Raw genomic sequence first — 19,360 nt, 5'->3', positions numbered from 1 at the left:
TGTGTACAGTTCCTTGCTGTGTGTGCCTCTCACCTCGTTGCTGCTTTACTCATTGTCATCCTACTTCCCTGATTTTGAAGTGTATGTACTAGACTTGTCATGAGGTTCTGACCAGGGTATTGATGCTGAAGGCTTCTTGTCTTGCCTGGGGACAGCTCTGTGGTGTCACTGTGTTTTAGTTGCCCTTAGAGAACACAGGGTGACACAAAAAGGAGCCCTAGGTTCATGCATGATACTTGAGTGATTGTCAATATTGCAGGAGGAATTAGTACACTTATATTTCAACCAGGGAGACTCAAACTAGCCATTGCATAAAGAAGAGCAATAATGTCATAGAGCGGGGCTTTACAGTCTCGCCGAGATTCAGGGTCCCCTGGATCTCCGCGATGGTGTGGCAGGGGCTGTGCCCCCGTGGCAGGGAAGGCAGAGATCCACAGAGGGAGGGCCTGTTGAGGGGATCGCGCGGGGCGATGGCGATGCCCTGCAGCCCGAGGCGGCGGCGATAGCGGGTATAGCTCACGGCCACCCCGACAGACGGGCGGCGGGGCCCCGCTCCCAACGAGGCGCCCTACCCACGTGGCGAGATCCCGCCGCGGAAGGGCGTTCCTTCCCGGGCCGCCAATCAGAGCGTCGGTTGCCCTTTGCACGGGCCAATCAGCGCCCAGGGGACGCACATTTAAACATCGTTCCCGGGAGCTGCGGCCACCTCCGTGTGAGAGGGAGGGGGCGGGCAGTGGCTGTGAGCGCCAATCTGCGTCGTGGAAGCTGTTATCGGCACGCAGCTAAGCCAATGGGGTTGCGGAGAGGAGTGCGGCATCTCCCCGCGGAGCGGTTGGGTTCGGTGGGGGAGCTCCTCGGGGACTGTCGGGGCAACCCGTGCGCGGGGGGCTCCTGGGCGCCGGGCCGCGCCGCCGCGGGCATGGCTAAAGGTGCGCGGGCGTGGCGGAGCGGCACCGGGGCTGGCGGAACGGCGGGATGTGGCGCAGGGCGGGGGCCGGGCGGCGCGGGGCATCTCCGCAGCACGGAGGCTCCTCCCGGGAGGCGCGGGGCTGCCGGGGCTGGCGGGACTCCTCCCCCGCGCGGTGTGCGCAGCTCGCCGGGAAGGGGCTGGGCCGCAGTGGCTCGCCCTGCCGCATCCAGCCCTTTAAACATGGCGCTGGCCGCGGCGGCTGGGCGATGACCGCGGGCGGCCGCGCCGGACATGGCTCAGGCGCCGATCTTCCCACCTTGCTCCTAGGGAAGAACATGCCCAAGGCTAGGGCGGGCGGCGCGGAGAAGGCGAGCCCCGAGAACGCCGAGAGGAAGGGCTCCGGCCGCTCCCGGGCCGGCGGGGTAAGCATTTGCCCGGGCCTGGGCGAGCGGAACGGAGCGGACGCGCAGCTCCTGGGGACTAGTGTGTCCGTCGCTTTCCTCCGCGGTGCGAGCGGGCCGGTAGGTGCGTTGCCCCGGGGAGCCGTATGGCCCTGGGCGCCTGGCTTCTGAGGCTTCCCGAATCATTCAGAAATAGGTGAGGGTGAACTCGGACTCCTTCTGTGGTTTTCCGTGCCCTGCCGTAGCAGCTCTGCGAGTGCGGGGCGCTACCGGCGCTGTTGGCGAGCAGGCAGGCCCCAGGCTCGGAAATCTTTCCGTGCCATCTTCCCTGTCCTGTAGTTCTGTTACAGGTAGTTGGCCGGAAGGTTGATAGCCGCTTTGCATTTAATCTCCAATGAAAATTATTACGACTACTGCAGCAAATCCCGGAGCTCCTCAGCAGCCCTTCATGTGCTCTGCTCTGAATGTCTCTGCTCTCGAGGGTCTTAAGCTTGGCACAGACAAAGACGTGGCAGCCGCGTCTCGGCAGCGCCAAGAGCACAGCAGGCAGGGAGCTGGGAACGAGGGGAGGAAACTGCACTGGAGAAATAGTTCGTTTCCTGTTAATGGTGTATAAAAAGCCACAAGGCTCTGCTGGCAAGTGGACTGCTGCAGTTAACTGCTGCTGGCTTTTTGTGGAACTGCTCGTATTTAAACTCTTCATTAAGTCTTGGTAACTTTGCAGCCCAGCATTTGCTTCTTGCAGTTGTTAAATGGAGTGTCTTCATAGTATTTCATCCATAAAAGCTCCTGTTTTTTAATAAGTGAATCTTGTCTTTCATAGCCTTTTCAGAAATATCGGGGTCAGGGAGTGGCTAACTGGCTTGCTTTTTCTCATGCTATCCTACTATAAATTTAATCTTTAGTAAATTTTATTTTTGGACTAAGATTTGAGCCTTTACCTGATTTTATTTTGTCTGTAAATTATGTACTTGTAAAATTTGTTGCTCATTATTATATTATTAAAATGATCCTGTGTATCCTATGGTGTGCCTTGTTTACTTTTTGTAGTGTTTCGCTACATATACTGGAGTATTGCTTCAGTCAGTTATATTTGAGCTATTTTATTAACTAATGGAAGCCCTTGTGTGCTCTTCTAAAAAAAAATATGCCTGTTTTTGTTGATTTAACCGGCCTACAATGTTGGAAAACTGCATTTAGTTGAGTCAAACTGTAGCCAAGAAAAACTCATTCTGGCCAAGCTGCATCTGCTTGTCCAGACACTGAGATGTCTGTGTGCCCTGCATACACTGCACAGTCAAACTTGGTGAGGTGGCAGGGCACTGTAAAAGCAAAGGTGACACAACTCCACTAAACTTCGCTAAATTTGATACTGCTCACCATTGGTGTTGGAGCCAGAGCCAGCAAATGAACCCCGGTCACTGTGAGGTTTGACTATGCCAGAGGGTTTAACCATTTTTTTCTGTCTTTACATAAAGTCTTTAATGTTTGTTTGTTGATGCAGAGCTTTTATACTTTATTCTGTGAAATATAATGGATAAAAAGGGAGCACTGTTTATCTCCCAGTCTTCACTGAGAGGCGTCACTCAAGGTAGTCTGTGCAAAACTGATTCCTGTCCTCTGTGTTGCTCAGTAGAGCATATAATTAACTGCAGTAACATTTGACACCTCATGAGAGTGTTTGAGTAAGCTCATACCTCTCTGACATGTTCTAGGCTTGAGCAATTTTTGCTGTTATTCGTATTTTTTTTGGCTTGCATTCTGAGGCCACTTTCCTCCTGAGGAACTCAGGGTTGGAGGGGTTTTTTTTGGCACTAGACTTCATACTGTGAAGCACAAGATGGAAGCTGGAGTCAGTTATGACTACGCCATCCTGCCACATTTCACATGAAAGTGCTCTTGGACTAAGAGTTTGCATTAGTAAAGTTCTCTCTTACCACTGTTTTGTTCTCACTTAGTAAAACAACAGTAGTGAGGATGATGCATTAAAGAACTGTAATTTGCATTAGCACAGTCAGCTGCCAGCCCTGGTCTTTGCAGTGTGTTGTGAGTACTAACAAGGTTCCCTGTGATTTACTGATTTGTATGTGGGTCTATTTTAGGAGAATGTGTTTATTGGTCAATCCAAAATCTACAGCTACCTGAATCCTAACAAAACTCCTGGTGCTCGCCCCCCACTTCAAGAAGAAAACTCCGTCATGTATCACGAAGTGAAATGTCAGGGTAAAACACTAAAGGAAACCTACAGGAAAGGAGATGGTAAGACTGATCTTTGGATTGCTTGCCTCCTTAAATGTGCTCCCCCCACGCTTAGTTTGAAAACTAATACACAGTCAAGAAGGCCAGGGGAGCTGCCTGACTGGTGCTTGTCCAGTTCTACAACTGGGACTCTGCAAAGATGAGAGTATCCTTATTCTTTTCAAAATTCAGGTCGTAGGTTTAATCTGGTTTTTGTTAGTGGTGCTGGTTTGTTTGGTTTTTTTTCCTGGCTGTGTCTATATTGTCTCTCTGGATATAAAAAGCTAATGCTTGTGTTGTCAATATGCCCTGATTGCCCTGCAGTTCTGTTACTGCTGTGATTCTTTGGGTCAGTGTTTGGCAATTTATCCAATTTGTAAGATCTGTTTATTTAATAAAGCTGGTTTGTTCTATAATTTGACTACTTTATATAAAAGGCAATTAAAAGTGAGATCAGCTATGAGGTAGAGGTACTGGTAGAAGAGGAAATAATTGTTAAATTTTCAGGATGAAACAGAAGCACAGTGAGAAGGAGGAGCACAGACTTGTGGGCTCTGAATGCCAGACTTTAGAAATGCTTCATGGTAGTGACTAGAAATGGGAATGTTCCATAAGTTGATGGAGGGGATTAAGGTGCGTTTAATAACCTTGTTAATTTGTCAAAACATTTTGATGCAACCAGTTTTAGCAAGCAAGTATTTTAAGTCACATTCAACTCAGGGAGTGTCAGGTTTTCTGGGAACTTAGGGCCTTTAGATCCTCATTTAGCTCCCCAGTTTTGGCAAGGATGGCTTTAGCGTGTCCAAACATGGCTTGAGCCATGTTTGTTTTGTTTCACTTCTCCAGTGAGACCGAACAATCAGTTTCAGCAGATGAGTGTTAAACCTGGTGCTTTAAAAACTGTATTCAGCTTTAAGCCATACTTACCTACCTCAAAATCAGTTGAGTGAGAAGGAGGATGTGGTCATATCAAGGTAGGATGCATGCAACAAAGGAAATGTTGCTTGTGACGGTAGGCTTCTTCTAAGTGCCAGCCCTTTAGCTCCTGTGAATTATGTCAGTGTGGTGTTGATCGCTTGGTACCACTGTCTGCAGCTATTGATCTCAGCAATGCTGAATCCAGAGAGGCTTCCTCTCCCTCTGCAGTGAGGGATGTTGATTAGTAATTTGGTTTGCCACTGAGTGACAAACTGCATTTGTGTCAAACACTGCTCTGAAGGTGCTGAATGTTTGTGAAACTGAGTTGCAAACCTAAGATGACAAAGTACTTGGGCTCTGTTTTAACCTCTCTTGCTCTACTTACCTCTATGCATACTGTAGCAATGACTAGTCAATAAAGTTTAGTAAAAGCCTGTCTGGGCTCTAGCAGAAGGAGTTTGTATCATTCTCTTCCTCTTTTTTTTTTGTGTTTGACAGGACTAGAAACCATTGCAATTCTTTTAAAGCACTAAGGTATAGTTGATCCTAAGTTCAGAGCCTTAGTATTTTTTTTTCCTGTCACTAGGAAAAAAGAATGGTGGCAATGTCATTGAAGGTGCTATGAAACCAGAAGACCAGAGGGATAAAGAAGGTGGGTGCAATACTTCAGTACCCTCCTCTGATCAAAAGCAAGAAACTGTAGAAACTCAAAAGGCACCTCTGCCTTCGGACTGTGTTGATGAAGCCAATGCAAAGCCAGCTCAGAAGAAGATGGTTAAAGCAAAACGTGGACCAAGGAGAAAGTAAGTGACTTCTGGAACTGTAAAAGCTTTTCTTTTGTGTGCCCCTCTGCACAAGGAGGACTTGATCTGCATTTGTCCTTCAGAAACCACAGGCAGACCTATAATTAATGTTTCTCTTGTTGTTTTTTTCCTTTTTAAAAGCAAATGGTTATTTTAGGGGAAACAAATCTTAAAGGAAGCTTCTGTTTTCTCAAGAAAATTTGCAAAATGCAAAAGAGTTTTTATCTGCTTTGCAGAGGACTTTTTTTTGACTTTTGAAAGGAAGGCTAGGGTATTTTATCTCAAGTGAAATAACCTGCTGATCGCCTATAGTAAAATAAGTTGATGAGCCAGTAAGACCTACTTTTCTGTGGACAAATGGGAATGCATCTTGTCAGAAACAGGAGTTGGAGATTTCCTGGCTGCTGATACTCTTTAAGATATTGGAGCAATGTGACCTGGTATTAATGAATTCCTTGCCAAACAGTTTTCATGACCTGAATTTTAAGAGTGCTTTCTGTAAAGGCTCACAGGGGGCTTCAGATTGTAATGTGACCTCCAGTGAGTTTCCAGTGGTATCTCATTTTTATTAAAGAATTGGTACTAATAGTAATGGACGTAGTGTGGGGGACAAAAGGGGATATAGCTTTTGGCTTAAGTGAAGAGTACTGGTAAGAAACACTGATTCATTTCAATGAGGTTTCAACATACCAAGCTGAAAACAAAAATTTCTTACAGATACCTCTGTCCCAGAGGTGTAACTTCACAAATAGTCTGAAATATCTATGTTCTGTGTTTTTCTTATCCCGTAGAACACAAGGAAGAACACCAAATCGGAAAGTGACAGATTATTACCCAGTTAGAAGAAGTTCCAGGAAGAGCAAATCTGAACTAGAGGTACTGCTTCAGGTTGAAATAACATTACTTACAGTGTTGACAATTGAAAGTTTGAGGAATTGTGTAACTCTCTGTAAATAGCTTCCATTGGCCAAATACAAAACCAGCATTGTGCACTGGAAGCATTATTAAGAACATGCTTCAAGTTTGGAGATGCTGATAACAGTTCCTGTAGGACAGACTCTGGCTGCTTATATATTTTTGGGGGACAGAAATCTTCCTCTTTACTGTTCAGTTTTACTAGAGATATGGGATGATTTGGAAAAATGAGTGTTTCTTTCAGCTATCAACAATACTGTGGGTTTGTTGTTCTTGTTTCTTCTACAGACTGAGGAGAGAAGGAAAATAGATGAGCTAATTACAAGTGGGAAAGAGGAAGGAATGAAGGTAATGGCAATGCTAACCTGAGTAGCCATGTACTGTTTATACAGTGTTTTGTTGTTAGTTCCTCTACTTTCTGCTTAAACAGATTCAGTCTGAGAAATGCTGCAGTTCCTCAATAGTGAGATGAAGGTGCAGCAAATCTGAAGTCTTTCCTGTTGGATGGGCAATACTTGGCTCTGAAGACTATGGACAGCCTCAGCCATAGATATTGAGAGGGCTTTATAGTCTTTACTAAAATACACTTGCTCCCTTTAGTATCTCGTTTCAGAAATGGGATTAGATATAGCATCTTAGTTGCCATGTTTGGAAGGTAACACTCATAAGCACTGCTTGTATGGTAACAAATTCTTTTAGCCTATTGACAGCCAGTAACAGTAGATCTTCGTTATGGCTTTTGAGATAACAGGTTGTACCAGTTTTCCTCCGACTGCTAGTAAATGCTGGTTATTGGGACGAAGTGCTTACCATTTGGGTTACTCTGATCACACTTCTTAGCATTTAAAGCAGAAATAGCTCTTGGAAGTGCAGAAGGGCTGTGATTCTTGAAGAGCAGCAGCCTGCAGCTATCACTATCACATCTACAACAATGAGAACTTTTTGGAGTTACCCAATTTACAGGGGAGTAATGAAATGTACTGGTGGGTGATAAATGTCGCTTCTGTGATGAGTCTTTCTGTTCCTCTGATTTTTTTATCCTGTGTATGCTAATGGTGACCCCGCATCTGAAATGGAAAAGCTTACTGCCTCAGTGGATGGGTAGATTAAAAGAGAAAAATAGTGAACTCTTCTCTGTGTATATCTCATTTAAAGTTAGTTTTCATTTCTTTGATTAGAAGACTTGGTGTCAAAATACTGGTGTGTCCCAGACTCATTCTATGTTTCTTCCATAATGCTGTGCAGTGGGCTTGTACAGCTTTGTCTGCAATACAGAAGTACCTTGCTGTAGCACTTTTTTAATGACAAATCACTCAATTTCCTAGTAAACAGCATATTTGCAATCATGTAAATACATTCTAATTTCTCAGATGGTTTTCTTTTCAACTCGACAGATCGATTACATTGATGGCAAAGGGAGAGGAGTGATTGCTACTAAACATTTTAATCGAGGAGAGTTTGTGGTTGAATATCATGGGGATCTCATAGAGATCACTGATGCTAAAAAGCGGGAAGCTGTGTATGCTCAAGATCCATCCACAGGCTGCTATATGTACTATTTTCAGTACCTCAGCAAAACATACTGGTAAGCTTTTCTGAAGTGTGATAGTTGTGTGGTAGAAGCTGTGAATGCTGCTAGGTCTTTTTTTGTTTTTGTGCAAGATTCTTTTTAAAGGGAGCCATGAAGTAGGAAGTCTTTCTGGTGCAGTGTTTCATGATCTAAGAGCCCCCTGTATCTCTGGGCATGAGCTGTATGGAGAGTTGTATTTGCTTAGATGAGATTTCTTGCTCTGTCATGGACCTCTTTCTAAATTTATTCACATGTAAAATGAACTTATTTTCCTGAGTTGCAGGGATTTTGTTTGAAGAGCAGTACGGACAAACTGTCTGGCTTTGACTAGGTCTCCTTTCTCTAGCACTTGACAGCCATCCTTTGTGCACCCCTTATTGCTCTGTTTATCACTCCAGTTCTCTCAAAGTAACTGCTAAGACTTCTTTCCTCCTCGGCTGGTAGTACTGGATACTGAGTGTGGGCCACCTAACCTGTGTATTACTTACCTTGAAGCTCTCTATATTCTATCTGATTTGCAGTCTAGATGCTGTAATGGTAGCTATCATAACAATTCTTCATGCAACAGGGACACTAGAGCTTTAGTATGTAGGTCTGTGGAAGTTGGGCATGTGGTATTCAGGCATTCTCAGCCTTCTGTGGGACAGAGACTCTTTCTGGCTTACTCAGCAGATGCCACTTAGCTTGGACACAGCTTTCTTTAGGGGAGGGTATTTAAGGCATTAAGTCTTTCTGGTGGTGTTCTACATCAGGGTTCTGCTGTTCCTCCTGTACACCTGAGCTCTTGGAAACAGAAAGCTCAAATGCATAGTCCAAAGTTATCCATTTTCTGGGGTTTATGTTAACTTTAACATCTCCCAGAATTGCTTTAGTTTACCTACGTTGCCAGGTTGTGTGTTGTCTGTTTAATTGTGTGAATGTTCTGCAATGTTCTGGTTTGCTTTAGTTTTTCAAGCCTTGTGCATATCCCCCATTCTTTATCTGATTTGCACTTTGGCTCTTGTCCACACATGTGACTGGGTGATATGCTGCAATCCTCCTTTCTCTTCTTGTTCTTTCAGTGTTGATGCTACAAAAGAAACTAATCGTCTCGGAAGACTGATCAATCACAGCAAATGTGGCAATTGCCAAACAAAGCTTCATGACATTGATGGTGTGCCTCATCTCATACTGATAGCTTCCAGAGACATTAAAGCAGGTGAAGAACTCTTGTATGACTATGGAGACAGAAGCAAAGCTTCCATTGAAGCTCACCCATGGCTGAAACACTAAGTTGTCTTCTTTGGGGTTGTGTTTTCTTTTTGGACTGAGTGCTGTACAAGGAGTCAGTGGATTTTTTTTTTTCCCCCTCCCCTGTCCTCACTTCCCTCAGCTTTCTTAGCAGACTGCTTACGGTGTTCTGAGCTCTTTAAAAACTGCCTTTTTGCTTTGCAGTATTTGAATACCTATTACAGTTTTCCAGGCAGGCTTGAATAATTGATCTTAGATTGCCAAAACTTTTGTATCTTAAAAGGAAACTCTTCATAACATTTGAATACTTCTGCACAGTGACCAGTGCCACTTGAGCTTGCAGTCAAAGTCTTGCACAGCAACTTAATCACTTGGATTGTACTTCTGCTTTAGCAATGGAATCTCCTGCTCCACTTTGTGGAGTGATGAGCTTGGCATTAGCTTTATCATGGTAAATGTACTTCTCTACTCTGACTCGTACATCCAATGGCTTGACTGCTTGTCAGGCTGCTTTATACAACCTGGTGCTGACAGGCTTCTCTGAGGTGGATGCTACTATCATTGTTATGTAATTTGTAGTAGGGATCCAGTTTTTCCAGTGATATCTCATGTTGGCAATGAAGTTGAAATGCACTGGTGTTGAGGGAAATGGATGGTCAAATTGGCTGCTTTCTTCAGAGAAATGACTCCAAGCCAAATGAGGGTGGATTTTGATAGACTGGGTTGATACTGGTTAGTAATGTGAAGATGGAACTTCACAGCGAGAATCAATGTCTGATGTTACTTATTTTCTAAAATTGAAGAAGGTACTTTTTATAGTCAATGGCTGATTCTTGGAGGTGTCTCCCAGAAGATTTTAAAGAAGTAAAAGAAAAAGCTTCCTATGCTAATTAGCCCCATCAGAAGCTATTTATTTACTGTGAATGCTTGAAACAGAGCATAGCGATTCCAAAAATAGGAGTCATCTTCATGTGCAGCTTCAGACTGTAATGATGGAGTTCATGCAATTAAGAAAGTAGCTTCCTTATTGCCTGGTCCTGTAGGTCTGTCCAGCATGGTCTGGTCCCACTGTCTGAAATGGGAGCTGAGCGCTGAGCATCTTGTGGACGTTTGTAATGTTACTGTTGGAGAACCAAATGTGTGATCTAGGCGGGCAATACAATGCAGGTCCTTTATGTTAAAGATGAATTCTTACCAGTTGGAATTTTTGCCAAGGCAGACTTGGCACGTGTGTAGATGAAAATGGCTGTGAGCCATCAGCCACGCTTGCTGCTGGAAGATGTCAGCAAGGGATCTGTGGCTCTTTAATGTCTGCGGTTCCTCATGTCTCGAAGGCTGCTGCTGTTCTAGCTAATGCCCTCTAGGACAATCTTAGATGCTTTCCTATGTGATAGGTCAAATAGCAACAACATCCTGGCTGTATGCTCCAGCAGCAAGAGAGGTGGCTTAGTGATGTATTTTTTAAATTAAAAACTTGAAGACAATGTCTCTGTAAAATAAAGAATATATTTATTATTGATGAAGTGGCTGCTACAATACCTGTCTCCCTTGCAGATCATTAGCGTTGTGAAAGAAAGCTGTGAAAATCATTAGCCATAAAATGCTTTAGGTTATTTACCACTCAACACAAGGCAAGCTCATCAGAGACAGCCTCTGTATTTTCCCCATTTCTGAAGACAACTGGAGACTTGTTACCTTACACGTGACAGTACTGAGTTACAGGTAAGCTTTGTTAGCTGACTTGTTCAAATCAGCACTGATTTTTTTTTCCTCTGGTCTCAGTAACAGAGACTACAGCAGTGTACAGTATCCTTTTTTTACTAGAGCACTTCCCTTCATTCAAAATTGGAATAAAATGCTTTTGTGGGTTTTTTGTAATTTAAACATTTGCTTGTTCTCTGTCAGGTCAAATAGCTTAAAACCTTTGTTCCTCAGCATTTTGTAAAGGAGGGGAAATCTCTTCCCTATTTTACATAAGAAAACTGTCTTTTCTGAAATGCTTAACTGTTAATCAAGTAGCACTGCATTGGAAGGTGGTAATAAAGCTGATGTTGCACTGAGGATGGATCCTGTACTTTTCTAGGAACTGATATATATACACACAGATCTTATATGTGTATACATCTATCTATCTATCTATCTATATCTCCATATCAAATCCTTTTCCTGGAAACATACCATTTGGGTTTTTATCTCGATGTCTTGTAGAAAGGTGTCATCTTCTAACAAGGTGTAAACAGCAGGAAAAGTTGCCGTTGGGATTGAACTGCTGTTGTCAGGCTGGTATGGCTTTGCCAGAGGCAGCAGAGTTGTGCTGGCAGGGCTTGTAGCCTCCTGTGTTGTAGCCATAGCCAAGGAATTGGCTCTTCTAGAGAGAAGCCGTGCAGCTCACTTAGCACCAGGGTGGATGCAAGTGTGCTAATTCCAGAAAAAGACTAGCCTAGAAATGTTGGGGTGCTCTCCTGTGTGCTTTAACTGGTGAACTCCCACTTCTTAAGATTTTTTTTAATAGGGAATATCTTAAATGGTAAACTTCAAAAGAATGATTACAGCTTTATTATTGTCTCCTTCCACTAACTGCAAAGAGTGTCCTAGGGTGTATTAGTCTTCTGTGTCTTCAAGGCAGGTTGTTACTTTTGCACAGCTCTGTGTAGTCTCTTCAGTTTATTACCCAAAATCGTTTTATTACGACTTAGTAGAGTGATTAGTGTGGTTCAGGGTATAACTCCCCTTCCTCCCTTTAAAAAGGAGGTTGGAAAATGCAGTCCTGGATAAACCACACAGGCTCAGAGGTGTGTCCTGGCTCTTGCTGATGTATGATTGTGGTTTTTTTCCCTAAACACACAGCCTCTGATAAGGAAATGCAGTAACTTTCTTCCCTGCTACCATGCTCTAGAAAATATGTTACAGGGACATGGCCAAGGCTTATTAATATTTTTAAGTTGGTGAAATGACGTTAGCAGCCCTGTGCCCTGGCTAAACCAACTCGCTTAGCTCGGATATCTGATGTTGCCTTACAGTTGCTAACAAATTCTGACAGGAAACTGCAGTCTGGCCTTCTGTTAAGCCACAATTGCATTGTGCATCTGAGCAGGTGTGTGAAGTGTCCTATATTTTTCATGCTGCTGGCATAAAAAGGAATGAATCAAAAGATTTCAGAGACAGCTTTCACTTCTGAAGAGAGTAAGATCATAGTCTGATACTTGTCACTGCTCCTTTTATGACTGTTCAGTCTTCTGCTCTGGAAAGTCTACTTTTCTAAATGTGGGACCTAATTGGTATCTTTCAAGCTTTTTATGCTCCTGTTTGGCTTATATGCTTCCACTAGTGATAAATCTCATTACTGGAGCTAACACATAGATTGTGACAGTTGATGGAAAGAACAGAGCTTATGAAAAATGCAGCTGCCTACTACAGGTGACCTTGAACTGTCAGAAACTAAATGTTTGGTACATCTGCTCCAATTTGAGCATGTTTGTATCTCTGAAAAGAATCAGTCTTTACTGTGGGCAGAGCATGAGGCAGCAGCTTTTCTCCCCTTGCTGTGCTCTGCTCCACCATCTTTCATCTCAACCCCAAACAGCCTGTCCTGTGTGAGCAGGGTTTCTGTTGTCAAAACCCAGTGGCATCTTTCTTTAGTGGAGTGGACTGTGACAGGCTTCTACTACCCCTGTATCACCCAGCTAAGAACAGCCCAGAACAAAAACCAATGCTGGTGTTTTCTTCAAGCAGTGAGACACAGTTGCTTTCCAGATAAGAGCAGTGAGGACTGCAATGCACATGGGTTCTTCCTTCCCTGTGCTGCTCTCTTCATGTGCTTGTGAAAAAATAAAATACCTAAAAATACCTTCATGGTCAAAAGTTATTTGGGATGAGTACTTTGATAGGTGGACAGGACAAAGAGTAGTACAGATCATCACAGGCTTTTTTAATAAGAAACCCCACCTTTGTATAAAATACTTATTTTCTACATGTGGGTAATGTCTGGTAGGAATCTAAGAAATACAAAAAGTGTCCATCTGAAGCAGTTTCTAAAAATAGTGAAGAAAAATCTATTCTTTCAGACTTCTGAAACAGTATTATACAACACACTTTCTGAGATTGCTTGCTCTCTACAGCAGGAGTGATGCTTCTGATCACTGACTCCCCTGAGGCTGTGGTCGGTCTCCTCAGTGCCATTTCTGAACAGGAGTGCTGAAGTTCTTGAGGATGTTCATTTTCCATGTTTAAAAGAGAACCTAAAATAAAAGACAAAACCAAACCTCAACAACAAAAAGGAGACAGTAATGAACAACTGGAAAAGAAGGAACATGCAGTGAGATGGCTGCGTCAGTGTGTTCTGTTGTTTTGGGGAACTTCAGGGGCACAGCCTGAGCTTGCGGGTGCTTCGTACAGCTGCTTCATACAATGCAAACCAACCCCGAGGGACAGCAGCTGTGTTCCCACAGCAGAGTCTTAATGTGCTCACAGGGGAGGTAAGAATCACATCATTTTGTTCCAAAAAGCTTATTTTTCCTAGGGAAAAAAAAAAGTGCCGCCTGGGTGGAGGTTGTCTTCCTGGGGAGTGCTTTTTCCACAGGAAAGGACTTCTTCATTAGGTTTTAATTTTACAGGGAGAGGAGGAGAGAACAATATCCAGCCAACTGGGCTAAAGTTCAGAATTCATCCCTGGATTCACTAAGCATGAAGCAAGTTGTATTCTCCCATGTTCTGCCAAAAAAAAAAAAAGATGCAGACCAACTCACAGGCGTTTGATGATTGTCTTCTCTTCACTATCCTTCCTGGTGCCAGGGCTGCTGCCACTGGCTTCTTTTTCCAGTTCTTCAGTTTGGTCCATTCTCTGTGAGATGATCCCACTGGGAAAAGAAGAGGCATTGCTTATTTGTTGTGGTTCTGTGCACACTGTAGCAGTGCAGATGTTAAACCCACTGCTGGGCAGCCTAGGATGGGGGTGAAGGAGCGCTCTCAGGATGGGGATGGCAGCCTGGCCTCTTCCTCCTAATGAATTGCTCTTTGTTTTCCTTTACTACTACAATGGAATTTTGCTTAGGCTATGCCTTAAGGAGCACACTAAAAAAGGGACAAGCTGTCTTCTCCAGAGAGGCAAAATGGCAAATCATAACAAAACAGAAAGGGAAGTGCAACTCTGGGTTTGTATGCAAGTCCAAAGGTAACCACAGGGTGCAGGCACAAACAGTGGATCTGTGCCTGAGTGGTTCTGTGGTACCTTCAGTGCAGCCACAAAGGCTGGGAACAGAGGGGAGATTCCAGCTTCCCTGCAAGGCAAGTGCCTGTTCCTTTTTCCATCCTACAGAGCAGAAAAGAAAGGCTTTGCTGGAGCTGTGGATTTTGTTATCCTACATAGATGCTGTTACACTCCACACAGTTGTAACCACCTACTTTAGGCAAAAGCTTTAGTTTTAGCAAAAGATGTTTCCCCTTCTTGGGAATGAGTTAGATTTTACCAGCTTGCATGCTACATTATGTTTTCACAGCATGCCAACTCACTGTCCTGAGCTGACCTCATTTATCGTGAGAGCTGAGTGGATCAAGGCTTGTGGCTGCAGTAGCTGAAGGCTGAAAGTAGCTAAGCAACCCTCGTCTGGGCCTGGGAAACAAAAATACAGGCGAGTAGAAACTGCTGTAACATCAGGCATGGGATAATTCTGAGGCAGATTCTCCTTTTGGAGAAATGGGACCATGAGCTGTTTGGTGCCACTGCAGATCTCCAATATCTGTGTGGCAACTTTGACTCAGAAATTGTGATTAAAAATGCAATCCCCAAACTTCAGCAGTAACTTTAAGCCATTGGCTGTGAGGATGTTGATTACCTTGTGCTACACAGACCTTATTTCCAATACACACACATGACATTTTAGGACACATTTATCCTCTTTCCCTGCACAACTGCTCTTTATGGCTGTACAATTATTATTTGGATTTTATGCAAAAGTTTAAAAGGGAGAGTGAGTTTTGGCTTAAGCTGTAACCCTGTACGAGGAGACAGCCACATGGAATTACTTGAACTGAAAGGCAGCCATGCCAAAGTCTCTAGGTGCACAACACTGTGACTGAAGATCACTCAAGAAGTGAAAACATTCACCCTGTTAATTTTTAACCTGTCTTGTTATAGTGTGTGATACTGCTGGGAAATCAGAACCAGAAGCCATTCCCCAGGCAGCTGGGGAATGTTTGTTAACTGCCTTCTTGGATTTAACTTTAACTTTTTGGCTTAGCCTGCCCCTTACAGACAAGGCAAAGGGTGGGCTTACTGTATCTAAGATGTTGCTGAAATATCTACACTGAAATCTTAATGTGATCTGGCATTTTATGTCAGGATTAAGAAGTAGTTTCTTGCCCCACTAGGTTTAGAATAAAACCTGATGATGAGAGGGGCAGAGGCTGAGGGAGAGCAGCCTTGGAGGTGAATGAGTTTAAGCACCAAAAGCAAGAGCTTTCCCACATCCAACCCTCAGCTCACACTGGTTCTCCCAGGCTGGTTCCTTCTAGAGAGACCAGCATCCTTCTCTGAAAGCAGCTCAAGTGCCTTACAAAACCCTCTGTTCCCAGCTTATCTTGAATGATGATTAATATCCTGCTTTCTAGATCAATGCCATACCCCCTGCAGAAGCAAAGGAGTGATAGATAAGTTAGTATCCCCCATGGCAAGTTGGAGGAGGAAGGAAGTTCTCCCTAAAGCTGAGATGGAAACCCCTGTGCTCAGGCCATAGTGTGCACATGGCTCTAGACAAGAACAGTGCATGTGCAACTGCTGTGACTGCACAGACAAACTCATCTGCTTGAGAACCCGGCTTGCATGTGGACTGGGAGTAACTGTGTGTGGGCTCACAGCAGCGCAGTTATGGGATCAGGCTGCAAACTGTGCAGAATATGAGGGAATTCAGTTTTTATATTATGTTGCATAGAGATTTTGTCAGAATGTCATCATCCTCCCATTTGTCATTTGTAGCTTCTTGGAAGCACATATGTCTCTTACACATATAGACCTAGCCCAGTCTAGCTGCTCAAACCTGCAATTCTCTGATCTGGCAAGCTCTCCAGACAAGAAGTAACTCTTACTTAGTCCTTGCCAACATCATGATATACCTCTTATAGCACTGTAGCTCCTCTTGCACCACAAGAAGCTGAGCTTTCAGCTGGTTACGCTCTTGCAATACATCTCGCAGCTCCTGTAAGGTGAACCGGGGGCGATTCGGATCTGTGAGGTCTATTACCATTTTATCTGGTCCAAGGCTGAGCTGTAAAACAAATGGTAGTGATCATGATCTCGTGAGCTGTCAAAAACAGGGCACTCAGAGTATGTAGTTGGTACAGATTCCTTACAATTCTGCTTTATTTTACCAAGCAGTTCATTATAGTTTTTCGTATTACTTTTGTGTTCTCTGAGTGTCTGCATTTCCCAGCCAAGCACAGGGCCCAACTGTGACAGGCTCTGACCAATGCTAAAAGCAAAGCCTCTGTCCCAAAGAGTCTGCAGTCTAGTTTGCCAAGAAGCTGCTTGTATCTGCTTATGATGAGAGAGGCTGAGCAATCTAACATCACACCAAAACTCTGTGGCAGAGCGAGATGGGAAATGAATTTTCCTTTCCTGATTTAAGGCCTTTGTGGTAACGGCTTTCTCAGTCACAGACGTGTTTCCTTCGCACAGAGTAACAAAGCTTTAGCGCCAGCACATGCGGCACGTTGCCTTGTATTCTGTGAAACTGCCCGTGTGTGCCTAGGCTCCTCTGCTAAAAGGAGAGGTTCTGAGCTAAAAGAGTGGTTAGTCATTAAGTGAAACCAGAGCAATGATCCACAGCACTGCGACTTGTAACAGCCCTGAAGATTTCTGCTCTGGAAAGGGCTTCAAGGCTGTCTACAAAGATAAGAAGTGACCTTTCAGAGACTCGTTCTATTGTGATAGAAGATATCAGCGGTGGTGTTAGTTGGGTTTCAAGACCCACACGTGCCCCGTGGCCGGGCCACGACCCGCGCTGGTGACGGCGCATGTGCGCAGCCTGGCAGCCGCGGCTCCCCAGCACCCACCTGCTGGGCGCTGCCTCGGGCCCCCTCTGCTCGCAGCTCCTGCAGCTCCCGCCGCAAGCAGTCCCGCTCCAGCCGCAGCTGCTCCTCGGCGAGGCTGCTCTCGCTCACCAGCGCTTCCAGCATCTCCAGCACCCTCACGATCCTGAACTGCAGCCGGGCCAGAGTGGCGGACACCTCTGGCCCGTTCCGCAGCTGCAGCAAGTCCCGGCCCACCACAGAGGAGATGTCATAGACATCCCCGGGCGTTAGCTGGAAGGGGCTTTTCTCCAGAGCCTTCTCCGGGCCGGCGTCCCCTTCCTCCTCCTCCTCGTCCTCCAGCTCCTCCTCCTCGCGGCCCTGCTGCATACCCGGCGCGGCCGGTCGCTAACTTCCTTCCTCGGGGCAGGGCAGGGCAGGCCGGCCCGGGCGGTGCTGCCGGCGGGGCCCGCGGGCGGAGCGATCCCTCCCGCCCCCGGCGGTTTCCATGGCGAAGGCCGCGTACCGCCGGCGCTTCCCGCCCTGCCCCTTCCCCTCAGGAGACACGACCCACCCCCCGCCTGCCGCCGCCGTGAGGGGACTGCGGCTGCACTGCTGGGCCGGGCCGGGGGAGGTAATCGCATCGGCTGTTCCTCAACGCGCGTCAGGCGGCTTCTGGGGCCGAGGTGAGGGGTGTTTGGCGGCTGTCTGCCGGACGGGGAGCGGGAAAAGGGGATAAAGTAAACACAGGAGGGAGGCGGCTCCCCCGCCCCGCCGCGGCCCGCCGAATCGGCCGCTGCCCACAGTAAGAGCCGCCCTCCAGCCGCGCCGGGCGAGGCGGGTGAGTGGTGTGGTCGCGGCTGGCGGGAGGCGGCGGGGTCTGGGCGGCCGCGGAGGGCGGAACGGGGCGCGGCGCTCCCTCAAGCGCGGAGAACGGCCATGAGGCCTCGTCAGGCGGGGAGAACGCGGCCGTGAGGCCTCGTCAGGCGGGGACACGGAGCAGAGCCGGGGCCGCCTCAGCGCCGGCAGCGGGGCTGAGCCCCCCTCAGGGGAAGAACGAAGCCGCAGGGGCCGATCCGGGCTCCCCGACGTGGCTTTGCCCCAGGAAGTGAACTCAAACAGCGTCGACATTGCTGTTTTATTTATTTGCCACACTTGTGGGGATTTTTGGCTGAAAAGCCCAGTGCTGACAGTGCTTTTTGTGGTACCGGGGTTTCTTTCTAAAATAGTTCTCAATCTGCCATTTTTTTCCCCACCAGACAATGAATGACTGGGCCCCCATAGCAAAGGAGTATGACCCCCTCAAAGCCGGGAGCATTGATGGCACGGATGAAGAGCCCCATGACCGAGCCGTTTGGAGGGCTATGTTGGCACGCTATGTACCCAACAAGGGAGTTACAGGAGATCCTCACCTCACCCTGTTCGTAGCAAGGCTCAATCTTCAGACAACAGAAGATAAGTTAAAGGAGGTCTTTTCCCGGTACGGAGACATCAGAAAGATCCGTCTGGTTCGAGACCTGGTCACGGGATTCTCCAAGGGTTACGCCTTTATTGAGTACAAAGAGGAGCGTGCTCTCTTGAAGGCCCACAGAGATGCCAACAGGCTGGTTATTGATCAACATGAGATCTTTGTAGACTTTGAACTGGAAAGAACTCTCAAAGGATGGATTCCTCGGAGGCTTGGAGGTGGTTTCGGAGGCAAAAAAGAATCGGGACAGCTGCGGTTCGGAGGGCGGGACAGACCTTTCCGAAAGCCCATCAATCTGCCAAATGTGAAAAGTGACTTCTATGGAGAGGGATCAGCAGAGAAAAGAAAATGGTCTTGTGAGGGAACAAGGGAGTGGAGAACACGGGACCGAGACCATGACAGGAGCAGAGACAAGCGATGGCCAGAAAGGGAGCGGTCGTGGGCATGGGGTGACAGTGAGAGAGAGAGGGACTCCAAAGAGGAGAGAAGCAGAGGGAGGGAGAGGAAGGATGGAGACAGGAAGGACAGGGATCGAGACCGGAGCAGGGAAAGAGATACCAAGAAACAAAGAGATGAGGATAAATATCGATAGGTGACCGTGCCTTGTCGTCTGGATCTGTGATGACCAACTTTTCAGTTGCAGGTGTTGCCTCCAGCTTGGGGCTGAGCTGCATTCCCAGAACAAACTGCAGCGTTACTGTCTCATACCTGTGACTCTCATCTGCTTAGCAGCTCTCTCTGGTTGCTAATGCAGTTCAGAGTGTGTGTTGAATTGTTCTTCAGGGAGAATAAACTTCTGTATGGATATTTTTGAGGTGGTGAATGCTGTAAGAAATGCACCACGTGTTCAGGCACCCTACTGAAATTGAGTACCTGCCTTGTTTCATACCTGTGCTGCCTGGATCA

The 19,360-nt window shown here is 46.2% G+C and overlaps 3 protein-coding genes across 6 annotated transcripts; 2 read left to right on the top strand and 1 right to left on the bottom strand.

Annotated features, from left to right (window-relative positions):
- Nucleotides 1-346: 346 nt before the first annotated feature.
- Nucleotides 347-11,045, top strand: KMT5A (lysine methyltransferase 5A). 2 transcript variants are annotated; one of them, XM_062009750.1, is made up of 8 exons: nucleotides 347-929; nucleotides 1,238-1,431; nucleotides 3,414-3,570; nucleotides 5,054-5,270; nucleotides 6,062-6,146; nucleotides 6,474-6,533; nucleotides 7,580-7,770; nucleotides 8,817-11,045. In XM_062009750.1, the coding sequence occupies exons 1-8, from the start codon at nucleotides 791-793 to the stop codon at nucleotides 9,025-9,027; spliced, it is 1,254 nt and encodes a 417-aa protein (XP_061865734.1). In that variant the 5' UTR covers nucleotides 347-790; the 3' UTR covers nucleotides 9,028-11,045. The 2 variants fall into 2 exon arrangements, with proteins under 2 accessions (XP_061865734.1, XP_061865735.1); XM_062009751.1 differs by having other exon boundaries at nucleotides 701-929; nucleotides 1,238-1,332.
- On the top strand, nucleotides 8,932-19,259 carry SNRNP35 (small nuclear ribonucleoprotein U11/U12 subunit 35). 3 transcript variants are annotated; one of them, XM_062009756.1, is made up of 2 exons: nucleotides 8,932-8,953; nucleotides 18,246-19,259. In XM_062009756.1, exon 2 carries the CDS (start codon nucleotides 18,249-18,251, stop codon nucleotides 19,044-19,046), a length of 798 nt encoding a protein of 265 aa, XP_061865740.1. In that variant the 5' UTR covers nucleotides 8,932-8,953; nucleotides 18,246-18,248; the 3' UTR covers nucleotides 19,047-19,259. The 3 variants fall into 3 exon arrangements, with proteins under 3 accessions (XP_061865740.1, XP_061865737.1, XP_061865739.1); XM_062009753.1 differs by lacking the exon at nucleotides 8,932-8,953 and adding an exon at nucleotides 15,438-17,672; XM_062009755.1 differs by lacking the exon at nucleotides 8,932-8,953 and adding an exon at nucleotides 17,715-17,827.
- RILPL2 (Rab interacting lysosomal protein like 2) lies at nucleotides 12,893-17,484 on the bottom strand. Its single transcript, XM_062009757.1, has 4 exons — nucleotides 17,032-17,484; nucleotides 16,093-16,244; nucleotides 13,731-13,841; nucleotides 12,893-13,223 (listed from the first exon to the last, which is right to left on the bottom strand). Exons 1-4 carry the CDS (start codon nucleotides 17,374-17,376, stop codon nucleotides 13,199-13,201), a joined length of 633 nt encoding a protein of 210 aa, XP_061865741.1. The 5' UTR covers nucleotides 17,377-17,484; the 3' UTR covers nucleotides 12,893-13,198.
- Nucleotides 19,260-19,360: the final 101 nt, after the last annotated feature.

This window comes from Colius striatus, chromosome 17, assembly GCF_028858725.1.
Source record: "Colius striatus isolate bColStr4 chromosome 17, bColStr4.1.hap1, whole genome shotgun sequence".
Taxonomy (NCBI): Eukaryota; Metazoa; Chordata; class Aves; order Coliiformes; family Coliidae; genus Colius; species Colius striatus.
Note: the sequence above shows the minus strand (reverse complement) of the source record. Positions and strands in the feature narration are given on the sequence as shown.